This window comes from Salarias fasciatus, chromosome 23 (genome assembly GCF_902148845.1).
Source record: "Salarias fasciatus chromosome 23, fSalaFa1.1, whole genome shotgun sequence".
Taxonomy (NCBI): Eukaryota; Metazoa; Chordata; class Actinopteri; order Blenniiformes; family Blenniidae; genus Salarias; species Salarias fasciatus.
In genome coordinates this window covers 11,301,197-11,318,093 of record NC_043766.1, presented here as the reverse complement: position 1 = coordinate 11,318,093, position 16,897 = coordinate 11,301,197, and the positions used below count along the sequence as shown (strand labels likewise).

Below are 16,897 nucleotides of genomic sequence, written 5' to 3'. Positions count from 1 at the left end.
AGACGCACAAGTTTTATCGCTGATGTGTGAATTCATTCGCGCGACGCGTCACGCCGGTACAAATATGCAACACAGAACATCCTGCAGAAACATCACAGCCCCCTCATCACCGTCTCCTGCACAGCAGCAGTGAAGAGGATACTTCTGTTTGTCCCACAGTCCTGTGTGCACCCGGCTGTCCGTCTGTGTCGTTGTGTGTTCCATTGCTTAAACCTCTGATAAAGCGGTCAATACGGTGTTTCAAATTAACTGGTGTCCTTGTTAACTGGGGACTGACTTCCTTTAGCATTTCCTGCTGCTGCTGCAACTGGCAGCAGATGTTTGAAATTAGACTCATAAAAGGTCGGACACGGCTTTTTGTTTGGTTGTTAACATCTATCAGCAACAAGGGACGTGAAAGAACCCCAGTCGCCAATAGGGAAACCAGTTATTCCAAAACACCAGCTCCTCTCCGGGTTCTACGCACCTCTCCTCCGCTAGTTAGCTGCTGCGTTCAGGTGACTGGAGCTGCTGTGGAAAATTGAAACTCGGTTGTTTACATGAAAGCAGTGGTGTCAGCTGGACTCAGGAGACACTCAGGAGACACGTGAAGGAGGCGTGGACAATTTGCACAAAGGAACGGCTCTCAGACAGCTGTGAACCGGCTCTCGTCGTTCACTTCAAAGAGCCGTTCATTGACCGTCACAGCACTACTGCAGGAGCTGCGCCTGGACGACACTGGTTTCAGCGCTACTTCAGGCTGATGCCGTTTCCACCAGAAGCGGTGGACAAATGAGATCGCGCACGCTGCTCTCCCCAAGCCGCTCGCCTTGCCATCATGCCAACTGTTCTGCGTGGTCAGAGCACTGTATGCCCTACGTCAGCAGGTCCTTGAAGACCTCCACGCTGATAGGCTGTCCTGGCGCGACTTCAGTTATTTCAACTCGTGCGACAAGCGTGGAGTGGTGAAGTGGTGGGCTTCGGGCGGCGAGCAGCGAGTGGTGGGCGGAGCCGACTGGCAGTTCAAGTCGACCGGCGCGTGGATTTTTCGCCGGAAACGCTCGCCGCCAGCCGTCTGCAACGTCATCGCTCGCCACCCGCCGCTCAAGATTGAGCAACAATCGCGTCATTACTTTGACTTTGTATGTAATCTCATCGCACGAAAAATGCGTCGCGTCCGGTGGAAACACACCATAACACTACACAGCGCCCAACTGGAGGATTAGGGCAGTGTTTTTCAACCCCTGTGCCATCATGTAAAGACTGAATGATGCTTTCCGTACGGATATAACGCCTTAAGACACAGTAAATAAACAAACATTATGGAAAAAACCTCCGCTAGCCTAATGCTAACGTTAATGGAAAATAGAATGGCCATGCTAATAGTTGGCATAACAGTCAGTGAACTTACTGGAACAAATTAAACTGAACATTTCATTTGATTAATACAAATAACAAACTAATTATTTCAAAAATAACTGGAATATATTTCCTCAATCAGAAGATTACGGACAATAATTAAAAATACTAACAGAGCGCAACAAGTAGCTACGGAAGCTCAAGAGGCTCAAAACGCAAATAAAAATTCATCCAGATTACAGATTCTCATCACTGTTCGTAAGGAGAATGAATGTGTGTGTAAGAGTGACAATATATTAGTGTGCAAGGAGAATATATGTTTCTGTAAGCACGAGAATATATGTATATGCAAGGAAAATATATGTGTGTAAGCATGAGAATATGTGCATGTGTTTGTGATATGTGTGTGAGAGGGCCAGAATAAATTATGTCTTGTACGGCCCCTCAAACAATTTGATTGGTTTTGCCAGAAAAATTGCTTGAAACATAAATAAACACACTATGCAGTGAGCTAGCAGGCATATGCAGAATGAAGAATACTTCCACTGAGTTTCCCTAAATGTGATCAGTGGCGTCTGACAAAATCACATCTGACAACATGCAAGAGACTCAGCAGACGGATGCAGACTGAAAAGAAGCTCAGACCATTTCATTATGGGGACAAAATGTGCTACATATTAAATTCCACATATAGAGATGGGATGATAGGAACTATGAAGCCTGAGTGGGAGCATAATTATAGTGCACGAATCGAGCATTAAGATGACATTTTTCAAGGCAATAAACACAAAGGAAGAGAAAGACTGAGCTGCAAAGTTTGTTGGCAAAATGCCCAAATGAACTTGAGAAATTCTTATTTAAATTCAAATATTGAAAGTTTCTGCCTCCCTACAGCACAGAGCTTCAATCTCTGTCCGAGACACTGCCGCAATCCCAAAAACCTGACTGCAGTGGGTTAGTGGAAATAAATGGTATCACAGTTATGCGAGGTGTAAATGGCTCAAAGATGAGGCTTAAAGGGGAAAAGCAGAGAAACTTGATACAGAGGACAAATATTTTTTATGTAAATAAATCATCACGACACAGAGTCCCTTTCAGAAGACAAAAAAAAGGTTTTGTATTTTAAAAAATACCAAGCTCGTTTATGAGCAATGAAATGCAGAGAATAAAAATCCATCTGCCTTTAAATATCTCTGTTTCATTAACATTTCTAAGCAGTCATGTATAGATTATCTGGGACTAGAAAGCTTTTGGTCGGATACTGAGTGGAGAAATAAAGAAGTTGCAATGCTTGGGCAATGTTTCAATGGAAGAAAAATCTCCACAACTTGTTACATAAAAACAAGACTCTAAAGAAGTTAAGAAAAAATAACTTGACTTTCAAGCCTTGATCTACATGGTTTAGTATTTAATGGTGACCATGTTTAGAAAAATTCTGAATATTTGAGACGTTTTCGAGTACACTACATGACAGTTTCGAAAGGCATAAAATGACAGGAATCATCTCAGGTACTGAGTATGGCTGCCTTGTAAGAGCACATTAAAGCAAAAGAACACAGTGAACTAAAAGGGAGATTCAGTGTTCCATTATATAATTGCAACTTGTGGCTTCTTTGAAGAACATGTTGCCTAGTTTTAATGATGAATATCAGAGGAAAGCTATTCCCGGTTGAAATATAATCACTGTTTTTTTCTGTTTCTTTTTTCAACAATAGTTTTTTTTAAATCATAAAATGAATGAGGCAAGACAGATATGATAGCTTTACTTAAATGGTAAAATAATGGAATCACATGCAACAAGCAATAAATTCTGTCCATCCCGTTAATCTCTGATAACACTTTGTTCAGTTTGTGGTCATGGGGCACTGGAGCTAATCCCACCTGACTTAAAGAAGACGCTGTTTACATCAATTCAACGCAGAGAGAAATTCCATAAAGTTTATTTCTACAGTCAACTTCAGGTCATCGATTAATATCAGTGTTGACCGATCAGTTTCAGAAAAAGCAAATGAATGAACATGCAAACACCAATCACAGCTAGATTTGAATCCTTTGTCGTCAGAGCATTAACCACCATGCCAGCCTCAAAATTTAATTTCATTTACGTCTCCAAGAGAACGAACAAGATATTGCCATGTTCTCTGTTTCTTGACCAACAATTTGAATAAGCTCCAGTGCCCATAACCTGACTCTGGATTAAGCATCATGTCTGAGATGGATGGAATTTTTTTATTTTTCTATTTTTCTTTTTCCCAAAATAATACATTCCCAGTGACACAACGGCTCACAGTGTGACAGGAAGACAAACGGAAAGCGATATGAGTCCTTTCACCCGCACTAAAGCAGGACAGAGTAACTGCTGCTGGGCTTTCAACTCGCCTCCCAAAAGAGGCTTATTAGTGAGCCTGGTTGCTAATGCTCGTGCTGGCAGTTTGGCATTCTGTGTACTCGGTGGAATGGTAGCGTTACCTTTTCATGTGATGAACAAAGAGTGCTTCCCATCTTTGTCAGCACAGGTCCACAAGTGTTAGGGGATCTCCCTTGACAACAGTTTCTTCACCTTGTGCTGACGCATGATTCTCCCCACAGTTTTGATTTCAACTTTTCAAGAGTTTTTTGTTGATTATTATGGTCCCAAATGTGTCAGCGGTGTTATCCTGTTGCTGGAGCCTGTTGAATTATTTGTGTAGATTTCAGAGAGGACAGAAGATAAATACCTTTTATAGGGCTGGCCAAGTATACTCATTTAGAAATTAATTTTCACATCAGCACATTCATTGATTAAAGCTGAGAATCCCTTTATCAGATGGTATTTTTGTTTTGACCAATCATGCGGGGAAACTTTTTAAAGCCTTTGAGCTGGTCGTTAACAACAACAGCAGCACCTGTAGATGGCCTGTCATTCACTCGGTATTACCATAGTCACTCTTCATTGCACACACCTCACATTGATTGGCTCAATCAGGGGTTTTTGAATCAAGTCCAACATGCTCCTGTTTCTGAGCCCACCCTGCTGTCATTCTACTGAACACTAGGATTTAAACATAAAGCAAGGTTAAAATTGGCCTGACAAGCTGCTAATCTTAAAAACTGGCCGGTGGGGGGAGGAGATATGTCACCAAGACACAAAGACTGTGGATTAGTAAAGCAGCGCATCTCTCATAATTTCAACCTGTGTAGGCTGGTAATGTGGAACATCCCAAAAGGCAATGCAGTGCAGCCTCAGACCTGCTACAACTACAATTTTGAAACTGTATTCAGGAGAAAAACCTAAAATTTCAAACCAATATGATATTCATTCTTCATATCATGACTCTGAGGTAACTTGTTCTGCTAGAACCAAATTTGATTAAAAAAAAAAAAGAAAAAGAAAAACCTGGCAATTGCAAACAAGGTTGGGCTTATTTGTGGCAGTTTTGAGTCGTAAGTCTCGAAATCTGAGAAATACTGTAACTGTCACTGTAAAAACCTAAGACTGCTGTGTTAGGTTTCTAAAGTCTAATCCCAACTTAATCACAGGTTAATCATAGTTGTAATTGATTATCTTAGAAATAAACGTATAGTCACATTTAAAATGTGGAGATGTTGAGAATTTGTTTTACCTTAACACACTTTCTCAGAAAAATATTCCCATTGTCACGGTTGAGACTACCGTCTTTGTCATAATCAGGATAATTTTATATGCACAAGTAATTTGGTCAGCAGCGCCTACTGTTGCCCCTTAATGCCTTGATTTTGAAGTCATCCTATGGCTTTACACTTCTCTGTGTGCATGTTCTCCCTGTGGTAGTACTCCAGCTTCCTCCCACATGTTCCTCTCCTGGAATGGGAACCTATGCATGAATCCTGGCTTTTATCCAGTGTCAGCTGGGATCAACTCCAGCTGCTGCAGCTTAACTTGAATTAAACAGGTATAGAAGATGGATGGGGAGGGTTGGTGGAAGATTGTTGTTTTTTTTAACCCAGCCTCAACGTACACTGAAAATATTAAATAAGTCATCAATTTCAGACTCAGGAGTTCAGTGGCCTACCTTGTTGGTGGTAAAGCAGCAGCTTTCCTTTCTCCAGCACCAGACTGAGGCTGTGATCTCTCTGTCCCTCCGCATGAAACAGGGTCCCAGAGTTTCTCAAGGTTTTAAACTTCAGAGAAATTACCTCCATCGCTGTCCAGCTCGGCCTGCGGTTCACTCTGTAGACTAGGCTGCTGCTGCCGTCAAAGCTTGCGACATCTGACGCTGTGAAGGACACACAGTAGCAGAAAATCCATTTACTCCCTTCATCCATTTAAATGTCATGCATTGTGCTACAGTATTGGTAATAAATCAAACTTGTATGAATTGCCTGCTTCTAAAGATGGGTTTCATGCTGTTTACTATTGAAAGACAGTGCAACATAATGCAAGGGAGTGGCAGCTAAATTTGGTATTGTCATTTCCAATAGTTGTTCAGTCAGTATATTTAGCTTCCTAACATCCAGTATCCTCTTCAACTAAAAATTCTACCTCTTTCCTGGTTTTAACAGCTTATTGTTTCTTTGAAGCTTCAACAAAGCAGCATCAGATATCTGTAGCACACAAATAAACCAACAAATCAATGGCCTAAGCTAAATATTGATGTTTAGTTTGGGACATTTATTAAGAGTAGGGTTATTGCTGTTACCTTAGACACTTGGCTTGCCTGCATGTTGTCTGGACAGAAAATTTTACAAGACTTTACTGTTTCCTTGAGTTATAGCACTCTGTGCAGCAAGAGAGAGGCCATTGTGTTTTACACAAACGAATAAATGAAAAGCAAACAATTATGACCTCTGCATGACATTATTTTTACAGTTTCAGCAGCAACAAGTGCTTTTATTTTTGTGCAATTTTTTTTAGCAGCTGAAAGTCCTGTGCCTCCTCAACAATAAACACCACAGCATCTTCATCAAGGCTGGCTTCTGGTCATGACTATAAAAAACATACTCAGTTTTAGTGGCTAAGCATAAAATTGTGTTGTTTTCTTGAAATTCTTCAATTAGCTTTGGTGCATAAGTGTGAACTTGTAAATGAAGGTAAATTAAACTATTTTCTCTCTCAAAACTCAACAAAGCCATTTGTTTTATAACCGTATCCAAGACATCACAGAGGACAGAAAAGGCTTGCTCATGTTGCAGAAAAAAGGGGAAAATAATCAAAATGATTGCATCCTGCTTTGATATGTGATCAAAGTCACTGTGTTGCTGTTACACAATGAATGATCATAGTCACTACGCATGCTATGAAAAAAAAAAACTAATTATTCTCAACATATTTATGATGTTGCAGTGGTTTTATGGAGCAGAAGTTGCAGCCTGAGAGCAGACTTACTGTATCGACATCCGTATATTTCCAGTCTGAGTCCAATCCTTCCAGTGGGGTTCCAGTCAAGTGGGATCAAACGAAGATAGCGAGCTATCACAGGTTGCTGCAGCTTGTACTGGACCACAGTGTCAGCGTTGCTGTTGCCTGGAAATGCCTGCACAAGCAAAATTACAAGTTAGTTGCCTTCTTCCTTTACATCCAGCCGCTGGTTTGTCGCTTGTTGCGGAGAGGGATTCTCCTTGTTAGAGGAGCGCAGATGATCAAAATCTCTTTGTAGTATACAGGCCTGAGGTACCTCAGACTGGAGTTATAATATGGATATCTACAAAGTAATTTCATTCCTTTTCAAAAGTCTTCTCTGGGTTTTTAAGGGGCCTCTTGACAGAAAGGAGTTTAAGCAGATGGGAGCACATTTTCACTGAAAGGGTTAAAAGATGCATTATTAGAGAAATGTATAGCTGATGTGGGAAAAAGTCGACCTAATCTTCTTGATCCCGAGACACTCTTTCTGCATTTTCAAACTTCAAGCTCACAGAGGCCATTGATCCTAACTGCTGATAATGTCTCTCACCCCAGTCTCTGACCAGTGATCAATAACTCTGGGACTATTCTGTCTCCATTCCAAGCCTCCTTAAAAGACTAATGGTTTCTATTTTACCCCAATCAGCTGCCTGTGGGAATCTCGCACTTGTTCCTGTTGTTGACAGGCTCCCACATGCAAGGAAAATACAAGATGCATTTGGGGTTAGTTATGTTTAAGTGTGGACCTGCGCTTGTGTCTGTCCTCTTTACTCAAGAGTGTGTGATATTACCTCTGTGCGTGTGTGTGTGTGAGTATGCTGAGTGTATACTGATGTGGCTACGTGAGTGAAACGGACTTCCTCGGCACTGCATAATTGTGATCTCAGTGCCGTCTTCAGCACTTTGAAGGGCTGAGCCGGCTGGGCAGCAGAGCGTTAAGCTCAACAAATGGCTCTGTTTCCTGCTGAGGAGGCCGAGGAGAGCAGCATCTCATTTACTCGCCCGAGCGTCTTTGAAATATGTGCAGCCTCTGACAAGCCTTCAGTCAATGGAAAAGAGGTGGGTTGAGAATACGATGAAGATGAGTAGTGGGTGATGAAATGAGAAAGCATCACAGAGTAACAGTGGATGAATAACTCAGTCCGTACCGAAACAAAGCAACAAAGGATATTACATTTTAAGGTTATGCTTTAATACTTTTCTTTTCAAATCAGTTTGGAAATGGAATTTGTGGCAGGTTGATCTGACTAATTATTTCATTAAAAAGGACCATGAAATTAATGTGAAGGTTGACAGACCCTATGAATTTGGAATTCATATGTTCCCTGTGGTGTTTTCACGTGTTACTCTGATTCTCCCAAAATATCCAAAAGACACATTCGCTAACAGTCCTTATAATTTTTATATGTAAGTTTCTTTGTAAATGGCTGTGTGTGTTTGAGTTAGTACTGTAATGTCCTATCATGAAGCAGACAAGCCCAGCCCGCGTTGTGCCCCGTCAGCTCCTAGACTGGGGAATAACACATCATTTCCAGGATGTCACTGAGCTTTCACCTGTTCTCGGCTGTAATGGATTGATAGATGGATGAAAGGTATCACTGCCAATAATCAAGTCTTACGTATTATTCATAATGGATCTGTTGGGTTTTCTCTGTAAAAGTGTCTGGAGATGACTATGTTGCAATTGGCAATTTATAAATAAAGCTAAATTGAATTGAATAATCTTCGCCATAATTTGATCAGTTTTTACACATCTCACATCTCATTTCAAACAAAAAGCATCTTTTTTCAATTCATATATAGCTCTATAAATAAACCTCCATATATTTACATATATGTATGTTCAGCTTTGAGGCTAAAGACTTGAACTATTTTGGTGATCGTTAAATCTACTGTTGTAAATTTTTGTTTTAAAACATAAGATTCCTTAAGTGAATCTAACAACAGCAAAAAAATATAAAAAAATTCTCATGTAACACATTCAGTAGCCTGTTGTATTTCATCAGTTTGTGGTTTGCTGTCTGCTGCTCCTCATGGATCAGTATTATTGTCTGCCAGGACCTGCCAGAAAAAAGTGCGAGGAATTGGCTTGCAAACTGCCAATTCATTTAAGTAAGCAAATAATTACTGTCAGCTGTAACAAAGCCAGAAATCAGCAACCCTGCTAGCTGGCATCTCCCTGCATGTCCTCCAGTTCTTCAAACACACAAACTCCAGCTCCTCTTCCAAATCACTGATGTGGGCCAGCACAACGAACAACGTTCAGCTTTTCATTCCAATCAATAAGATATAACGCTGAACGCTATAGAGTCACTACAGTATGATTAGTACGCTGGAAACTGAAAGGAGTTTATTCAGGTGTGCTGAAAAATGTTCCACGTTGAATTGTATAAGTAACAGGTGCTTTTTCTTATCATGTTTTTTGTCTTTATAGAAAATAACAGGTTACAGTCTCAGTCTTAGTAAAATGTAAAGGCCCATCCACGCGTCACATGTCCACGCGTCACATGTCCGCGTGGGTGCGCGTTGCACGTTGGTCCATGTGACGTAAAAATCGTCATGAATTCCTGTCCGCTAGGGTCCGCGTGGACCAATCCGCGGACGTCCACGGAGCAGCCAGATTTTGTGACCGCACTGCGTGCAGGTCACGCCAATATACGCATGCGCCAGAGCGCCACAGCAAACAAAACATGACAGTAAAAGTGACGGCAGACAGAGCTACAGTCTGATGGTTCCACAGAAAGACACCCAAAGAGTGAAAAACTCGTGGACAGAGAGCAGACTCTGGATGGAGGGAGGATAAGGTCTGCGACAGAAATGAAAGTATCTAATAGCTCCGGCGCCGCCCCCACAATTCAGAAACAGAAAAAAAGGCTAAATAAACTTTAAAACTACATGACAGTGTACTGACAATGTATGTGCCTCATTTCCTATAAATAATCTGTAATAAAGGAGCAGATAAACAGTCTGTGGTGCCGGAAAAGCTCCTCGAGGATGCGTGCATCACCGCGCCTGCATGGAACGCGCACAGCTGAGCCCAAAATGTAGCGTGGGAGAAAGCGCGTGCTCATCGGTGGTGCACGGAGGCTTCGAAGCGGACGCGGAAACGCGTACATGTGAAGCATGGACGAGCCTTTAGGAACAAAACTGAAACAATTCTCAACTGAAATTTGTATGTGGCTGCTTGCTGTTCCAGTTGTTGCACCTCAAAGAGAAGCTGTGTATGTTGTATATTCTTGAGTGTAGCTGGGGGCGACCAGCGTCTTGTCTGATGACAGCCTATTTTGATTTTTAGCTGATGCGCAACATCTTCTCTCTGCTTCTGTGCCTCCCTCTTTGTCTCTGGTAGATATATTTTAGGTAGTTTTACCAAGTCAGACCAGATTTTAGGAAATATATCACACCTCAAGTGTCATTACTTTTTTATATGCATATATGTATATAGGTATATGATGTTGTGTATTTGCTTGTCATGGCAAAATGACTAGTGACTAAATGCCACTTGGTACAAGGCAGTGACGATACAATTTTAAAAAGATAAGCGATTTTCCATCTGCTATTTATTCTAACAAACCAGCAGAAATATGTCAATGTAGTTTAAATGAAATGAAGTTGTAGCTGTCAGATGTATGTGAGTTTAGACTCATACTCTTCCAGAAAATAAAGAAGATACAGTTATAAAAGTATATATGGTAACTGAAATTCTTGGATGAAACAGATGCCCCAAAACTGTGATAAAGTTATACTAAATTTCTTAATGTTTCCAATGTGAAGAAAGGGGAGTGAAAGAAACATCAGGTACTGAAGTTAGGGGGAAGACGACAGTACTTTTTTCAGTTTGTTTAGTAAAAATTATACCTTGGATCAAAGGTGCTCTGGTAATATGTGAAGCTGTATGACACTGAAAGATGACCTGGATAAACACATTTCAAGCTGAGAGTGAAATCAGCAAGTTTTAAGCTGAAAAGTCACATTTGCTCTTTTTACCAATAGTCTAAAAGGCTTTTGAGAAGGGAATCCTGTTCTAAGGAAAAATCATATTCAGTTGAATTGTAATGAAGAGCTGTTCTTTGGACTGTAATGAGAAGGCAGCACTTTCACAAAGCAGATAGGAGATGGTTGACTGCTCCCGAACTGTCTAATGTAGTTCGTTCAGCTGGGACCTGAGCGGTTTCCTGTCACTTCAACATCAGCAGTTTGCCTGGTGCTGATCAGTCATTTTGTCGACTAGTGTTTTTAAGAGAAAAAAAAAACCCCAGTAAAGTATTGATTACAGTTGAGAAAAGAAGATAAAATACATGTAGATGTGAAGAAACTGCAGTGTAAAGGTACTTAAGTCCACCACATGATGTCTCTGCCATGTCTCTCACTGATTTCTCCCACCCGTCGACATTGTAAGCACCGAACTGACACTCTCACAAGAACGGCTCACACAAAGTAAGCGATCATGCTGCATGCTTGAAAGCCGGTGATGGACATCTTTGCCTCTGCAGGAATCAAAGCTGTGACTTTTTCTACTGTAGCCAGTCTTTTGAACAGCAGCACCACACCAGCCTCCTGTCAGTGGAGGTTAAACTCTTTGACAGCAGCTCCATACCCCTCGACAGAGAACTGCCCAGATTCTTTTCATTGTTCCATCTATTATTAATACAGAGTGAGAGACTCCTGGTGAGCCCACTTGCTGCTGCAGGCAGTACCAGTCCCAACTGATAATGTAAATTATGTCCATGTCCGTGAGGCCGCATGTATTTTTTTTTCAAGAGAGCCAAAGTTTGATTTGCCTCTCCAAGAACATTTCAGCTGTATCTGTCTCTCTCTCTCTTTCTTTCTTTTGCAACAATTATAGAATTTATATAAAACAGATGAAAACATACCTTTTATGGTCCATTAATGCCAAACTGCGAGCACTTTTTGATTTCTAAAGGTACGTTTTCGATTAAACTGTGCAAATTACAATACAAACATGAATGAAATAGTTTATTCATCCCTTTATTTTCCAGCAATTTCTTTCAACTGATTGGAAACTTCGTACTAGACTGAAAATTCTGCAAAAATATTTCATGGATTTCAATTAGATTTTTTTGGAAGATCATAGTTTGTGAAGGATGAAGTCTTCCATGGTGTGATTCAAAACATATGGTGGGTGCAGGTGTAAGGACTATTTATGGAAAGATAAAAATAAATATTTTCAATGAAACATACTGTTTAAGAATTGATTACTGCAAAAAATAAATGTCAATGAAAATAATTAAAACAGTTCTACCTCACTGCATTGATACATAAAGGACTTTCAATGTAAAAGAATTCAACAAGCACGAGTTAGTAAACAATGTCTATGAACACCGGATCCCAACAGTCACCATGCAGCACTCTTAAAGGGAAATCTACCGTGCAACTAATGACTGATGCTTGAGGGACAAAAAAATGTCAAGTAAGAACATTAGAGAATGGAATAGAATAAATATTTATTATAACAGTCCAAGAAAGATTTTAAGATTGTCTGGCAGCTGACAGCACTAATGACCACAAAATAACAAAACAGAATTATACATTTGAAAAAATAAAATCATCAAATAAAATTATTAAAAAAAATAGGTGTAATCGTGAAAATTGGAAACACATTCTAACATTTAAAAATAGACATGTTCTATGTGTTTTGATCTCTGGACTTTTAGGTTGTGTGAAAGAGCATATTGGAAAAACGCTGAATAAATGTTCTGCTGGGACCACCGAGAGGTCAAGAATTACTGCATCAGTGTGATGGATTACCATGAATTCCACAGTTTGTTACACCCCTCTGACTAGTCTTAGTATATAATTAAGAGGGCAGACCTACCCCTAAGCTGTCTTCCTGCCGATGTTGTCTCCAGTTGTGTCCTGTATCACTGAACATCAACAGGTAGGCGGTCAGCCAGTCTGAGCTGCCATAGCGACCCTGCGTGGCAACAGCAGTGATCTGGGTCCGCCTGCCCAGGTCCACCTCCAGCCACTGGTATCTGTCTGAGATGAGGGGGGACCAGCCTCCAGCTCCTGCACAGGGTACAGTGACAAAAACTAAGAGTTAATCAAAGAACATGCCAACCTGTGCTTCTGTAATTGAAGTAATATACCGTAAGGATTACTGTCGTTGTTAAGACATGCGGTCACACTGTTGGGATTGAATAGATTCAGTCTACAATCCAGAGACAAGGCCCAAAGCTTCAAAATTCTACGTTCACAGTTTGGTACTGATAAGGACCTGAATCTTGAGTTGGCCCGTCATAGTATGGACATACACACGGATCCAGTTGGCTCTTTGTAATGTCCATAGAAAATCGATGATTGATTTCCAGACGCATTAATGGTCTGCAAAACAATTTTTTTCTGGAGCGAAATGTTCCAAATCATAGAGAATGAATAGTTTATTACAATTTAATTTTCATAAGGATACTTACCATTCAAGGCTCAAACCAGCCAGGCTCCATCATATCATAAAAAAGCTCTTATATCTTATTAACAGAGCTGAACACTTCATTCTCAGAGTGCTACTTATTCCTGAAATCACAGTGAAAAGAGCTTTCAGCTCATCTCCTGTGGAACATGCTTTTCAGACCTACTAAAGTCACTACAGCTGTGAAGGTAACCCTGTAATGTCTTCAAGTCATAAAAGCTTGTACTTCATTGCACTTAGTTCATTTCTTCAAAAGTGGGGGAATTACTTTTGGTAAGGGATGCTTTACTTTAATTTATGTCTCTAAACTGGGACTGCTTAAAAAATGTGGAAAAAAATTGTTACTATTGGGATGCATTATCCTTCTCTATTGTTGTTTGTTTTGCTGTTTGCTGCTCATTGTCTTGTTCTTTGTGAGGCAGACGGTCATCACCTAAACTGTAGGTGTGGTTCTGCATGCAGGTTTTGTTTTCTGCTATCAAGGGGGTTTAACCCCATTTCTCTTTCCTATTGCTTGTATCAGCCTGTTTAGGGCTGTTAATGTCATGAAACTTCATTAGCATCTTAACCCATTCAACACTGGATAATGTTAGTGACTAAAATGTTACATCAGTTATGTCAGGTCAAATGTTAACACTACTTTAGAACACATACCAAAGCCCTTTATGATCCGCCTGAATGTTTTACTGCTGGAATTTATAAAATTCATGTGAAAACAACACAATGCATTGACATATCTCCACACTGTCAACCTTTATACAGCTAAGATTTCTAAGCAGTGCATCACTATGCTGTTCAGTTATTTCACTATTCAGAAACAAACAAACAAACAAAACAAGTGTTTGTCTTGTTAGACATCTAACAGTACTGATGGGACCAACTTTTGTTTAGTTGCAATATGAACACAGTGAGAGCTAATTTCATACATCCCTGGACGTCCACTCCAGCTGTTGCAGCAGCTGCTGTCAGCACAAAACGCAGCGAGCTACCCCTGAACACATGATCATACACTTCATTTTGCTGCAAAAAAACACAAGCGCAGCAGCAGCTTAGTGATCTTATTTTGTTTTTATTTTTAATTTCAATGCAAACCGTCATAGCAGTGTGTCTCATCACTCTTAATGCTTTAGAACAATGTTCCAAACACTTTACACTGCTATAATATGTTTCATCAGGGAAAAGAAGCACTGCAAAATCAAGCTGAACTTGTTGAATTTTTTTATGATTTGGAAGGGCAATTTGACAACAACTTTAGTGAATAGTAGTTCTGTTTTCACTCAGATGTTTCATGTTTCAAGCCATGCTATCTGATTAAAAGATTCGGATTCAGATGTGAATCCATGTGATCCAGATGTGAATTCAGAGTAAAAGTAAGAGAAAACAAAGATGCATACAAACGATACAAACGACAGGCACAATACTCACAAATACAAGAAGTTAAACGTTCATGTTGCACAATATAAGTGTAAGATCTTAAGTGAAATAAACCAATGCTTTGTGCTATAGAAAAATAAAAATGAAGCCTCTGCCTATGTGCTTCTCTCCAGAGTGTAATCTAATCTTTTGGCACCAGTATTCCTTTGAATAAATGAAATAAATATGCATGGCATTTAAAACTGATAGCACAGTCCAATGAAAAACAAAATTGCTTGATTCGAACAATGAAAGGTCTCGATTTTAAATTAACCTCTGTGAGTCGTCCAGTTCAAAATAGAGAACATGCCAGGAATAAAACCCTCAGGATTTACACAATCTGAACTCCGTTTCGTGTCATTTCACACAATGAATTTTCTTCACAAGAGGTTTGATTTAGGAAAATTGAACCTATTGTGGACGGGTGAGTTGGAGGTGAGTGAGTGGGGTCAGAAGGTAAGTCAAAGGAAGGAACACAGAAACAGAAAAGAGATGTTTCTATAATACAGCTGCTAACCTTCACAGATACAGCCAAAACCCACCCAGCTGCAAGTTTTTTTTAGATGACCTCTCCTGACACAAAGAAGTGTGTGTGCGTGTGTGTGTGTGTGTGTGTGTGTGTGTGTGTGCGCGCGCACATTTGTGCAGGTGTTCTGTCTGAATGTGACTTAAAAGCAAAGCAAGACAAAAGAGGGAGCATGATTATGAAGAAACACTGGAGGTGATGGAAATTAAAAAGAGTCCTTGTAGCGCTTTTGTCGATAACAACACTTTGAATACTGAAAAGGCTGTCTGTGTTTGTGTGTGTGTGTGTGTGTGTGTGTGTGTGTGTGTGTGTGTGTGTGTGTGTGTGTGTGTGTGCGCGCGCGCGCACATGCATGTGTTTTATAAAAAGTGCTGAGTCAGAGAAAAGCAAATCCATGGTGCCTGAGCAGCAGATGGAGGGATTTCACCCCTACAGTGCAGAGCTAGACACATCCCATACATATGAACACACACACACACACACACACACACACACACACACACACACACACACACACACACACACACACACACGATAAAGCCTGAAAAGTACTTGAAGTTATTTTATGAAGGTGATTTCATGCTGACTTAAGCACAATATCAATCACAATAATACAATAATACAATTCAACCAAAATTTACACACACTCTCTTCTCAACATATCTATTACACAGCCCTCTTCAATTAACACAGCTGGTCATGACCTCCAGTTCAGATTGTTCCAGAGTACAGCACTGGAGAGTTGCCACTGGGCTCCTGTTGGAAATGTCAATTGAACTAAAATGAACTGAAAAGCTTCGGTGAATATGAACCTTTTTCACAACAAGTTGGAAAAACACTGAAGATCCTAATCTGATAACTTCAATTACACCTTGACAAGTGTGAAATGCTATGGGACACTGAAGTGCACAAAGATAAACTAAACCAGGACCTGCGAATTCGATTAACATGACATTTCTGTAAAGCACCACTGAATCACAGCGTCGGATAGCAGAAGAAATCTGAGCCGAGAAACACTGACTTGTTAAATGAAGGATGGAATTATGAAGGAATTAAACACTACAAACAATGTGAATTTTGGAATTTTGAATTTTGGTCTGCAACAACATGAATCACGAATCACCATACGGCATGGTGAGGAATTCATCCCAACCTCTGCTAAATTACTTCTAAATTATTGTATTGCAGGAGAACATCGACAACCCCACCCTCACCTGCGATCACGAAATTTGAATCAGGACCAAAACAATGAGATCGGGGATACAAGCAAGTGAAATGAGTTTTCTCTGCCGGGTGGCAGTCTTCACTCTTCATTACGGAGTGAGGAGAGACTCAAAGTCGAGCTGCTATTCCAGCTTGTTTTGAACATTGCATTGGGATGCCCCCTGGTCGCTTCCCATTATAGGTTTACCAATCACATCCAATTGTTAAGAGGATCTGATGGTGGCCCAGGACACCCTGAAGAGATTATATCTCTTCTTTGGTCTGGCGGTGTCTCGACCCCCAGAGGATGAGGAAAATGTTGCTGGAGATGGGGATGTTTGGGCTTCTTTGCTTTTCATACTACTACCACCAAATCACATAGACCAAGCAGGAGAAAAGGATGGATGGATGGATGGATGGAATCTTTTTTGTTTGGTTGTTTTTCGATAAGGTATGGTGGGAGGATAAAAATTCCAGGAGACTTTTTTGGTGGCGTCTTTAGGGTTGAATTATCTGTGTCTGCGATCAACCGCTTTTGCCTCGCTGTGCTTCCTACTCATTAGGGCAGCCGCTAAAGGCCAGAGCCTTTAAGTACCTCCGTAGCAGGCGTGGACACTGACAGCACAAC

The 16,897-nt window shown here is 40.5% G+C and overlaps 1 protein-coding gene across 1 annotated transcript in view; it reads right to left on the bottom strand.

Annotated features, from left to right (window-relative positions):
* The window catches only part of LOC115382020 (contactin-associated protein-like 4), an 84,781-nt gene that overhangs the window by 53,698 nt on the left and 14,186 nt on the right, over nt 1-16,897 (bottom strand). Inside the window, 3 exon segments of the mRNA XM_030083665.1 lie at nt 5,370-5,573; nt 6,683-6,830; nt 12,534-12,727. Of these exon segments, the coding sequence (XP_029939525.1) occupies nt 5,370-5,573; nt 6,683-6,830; nt 12,534-12,727 (546 nt within the window).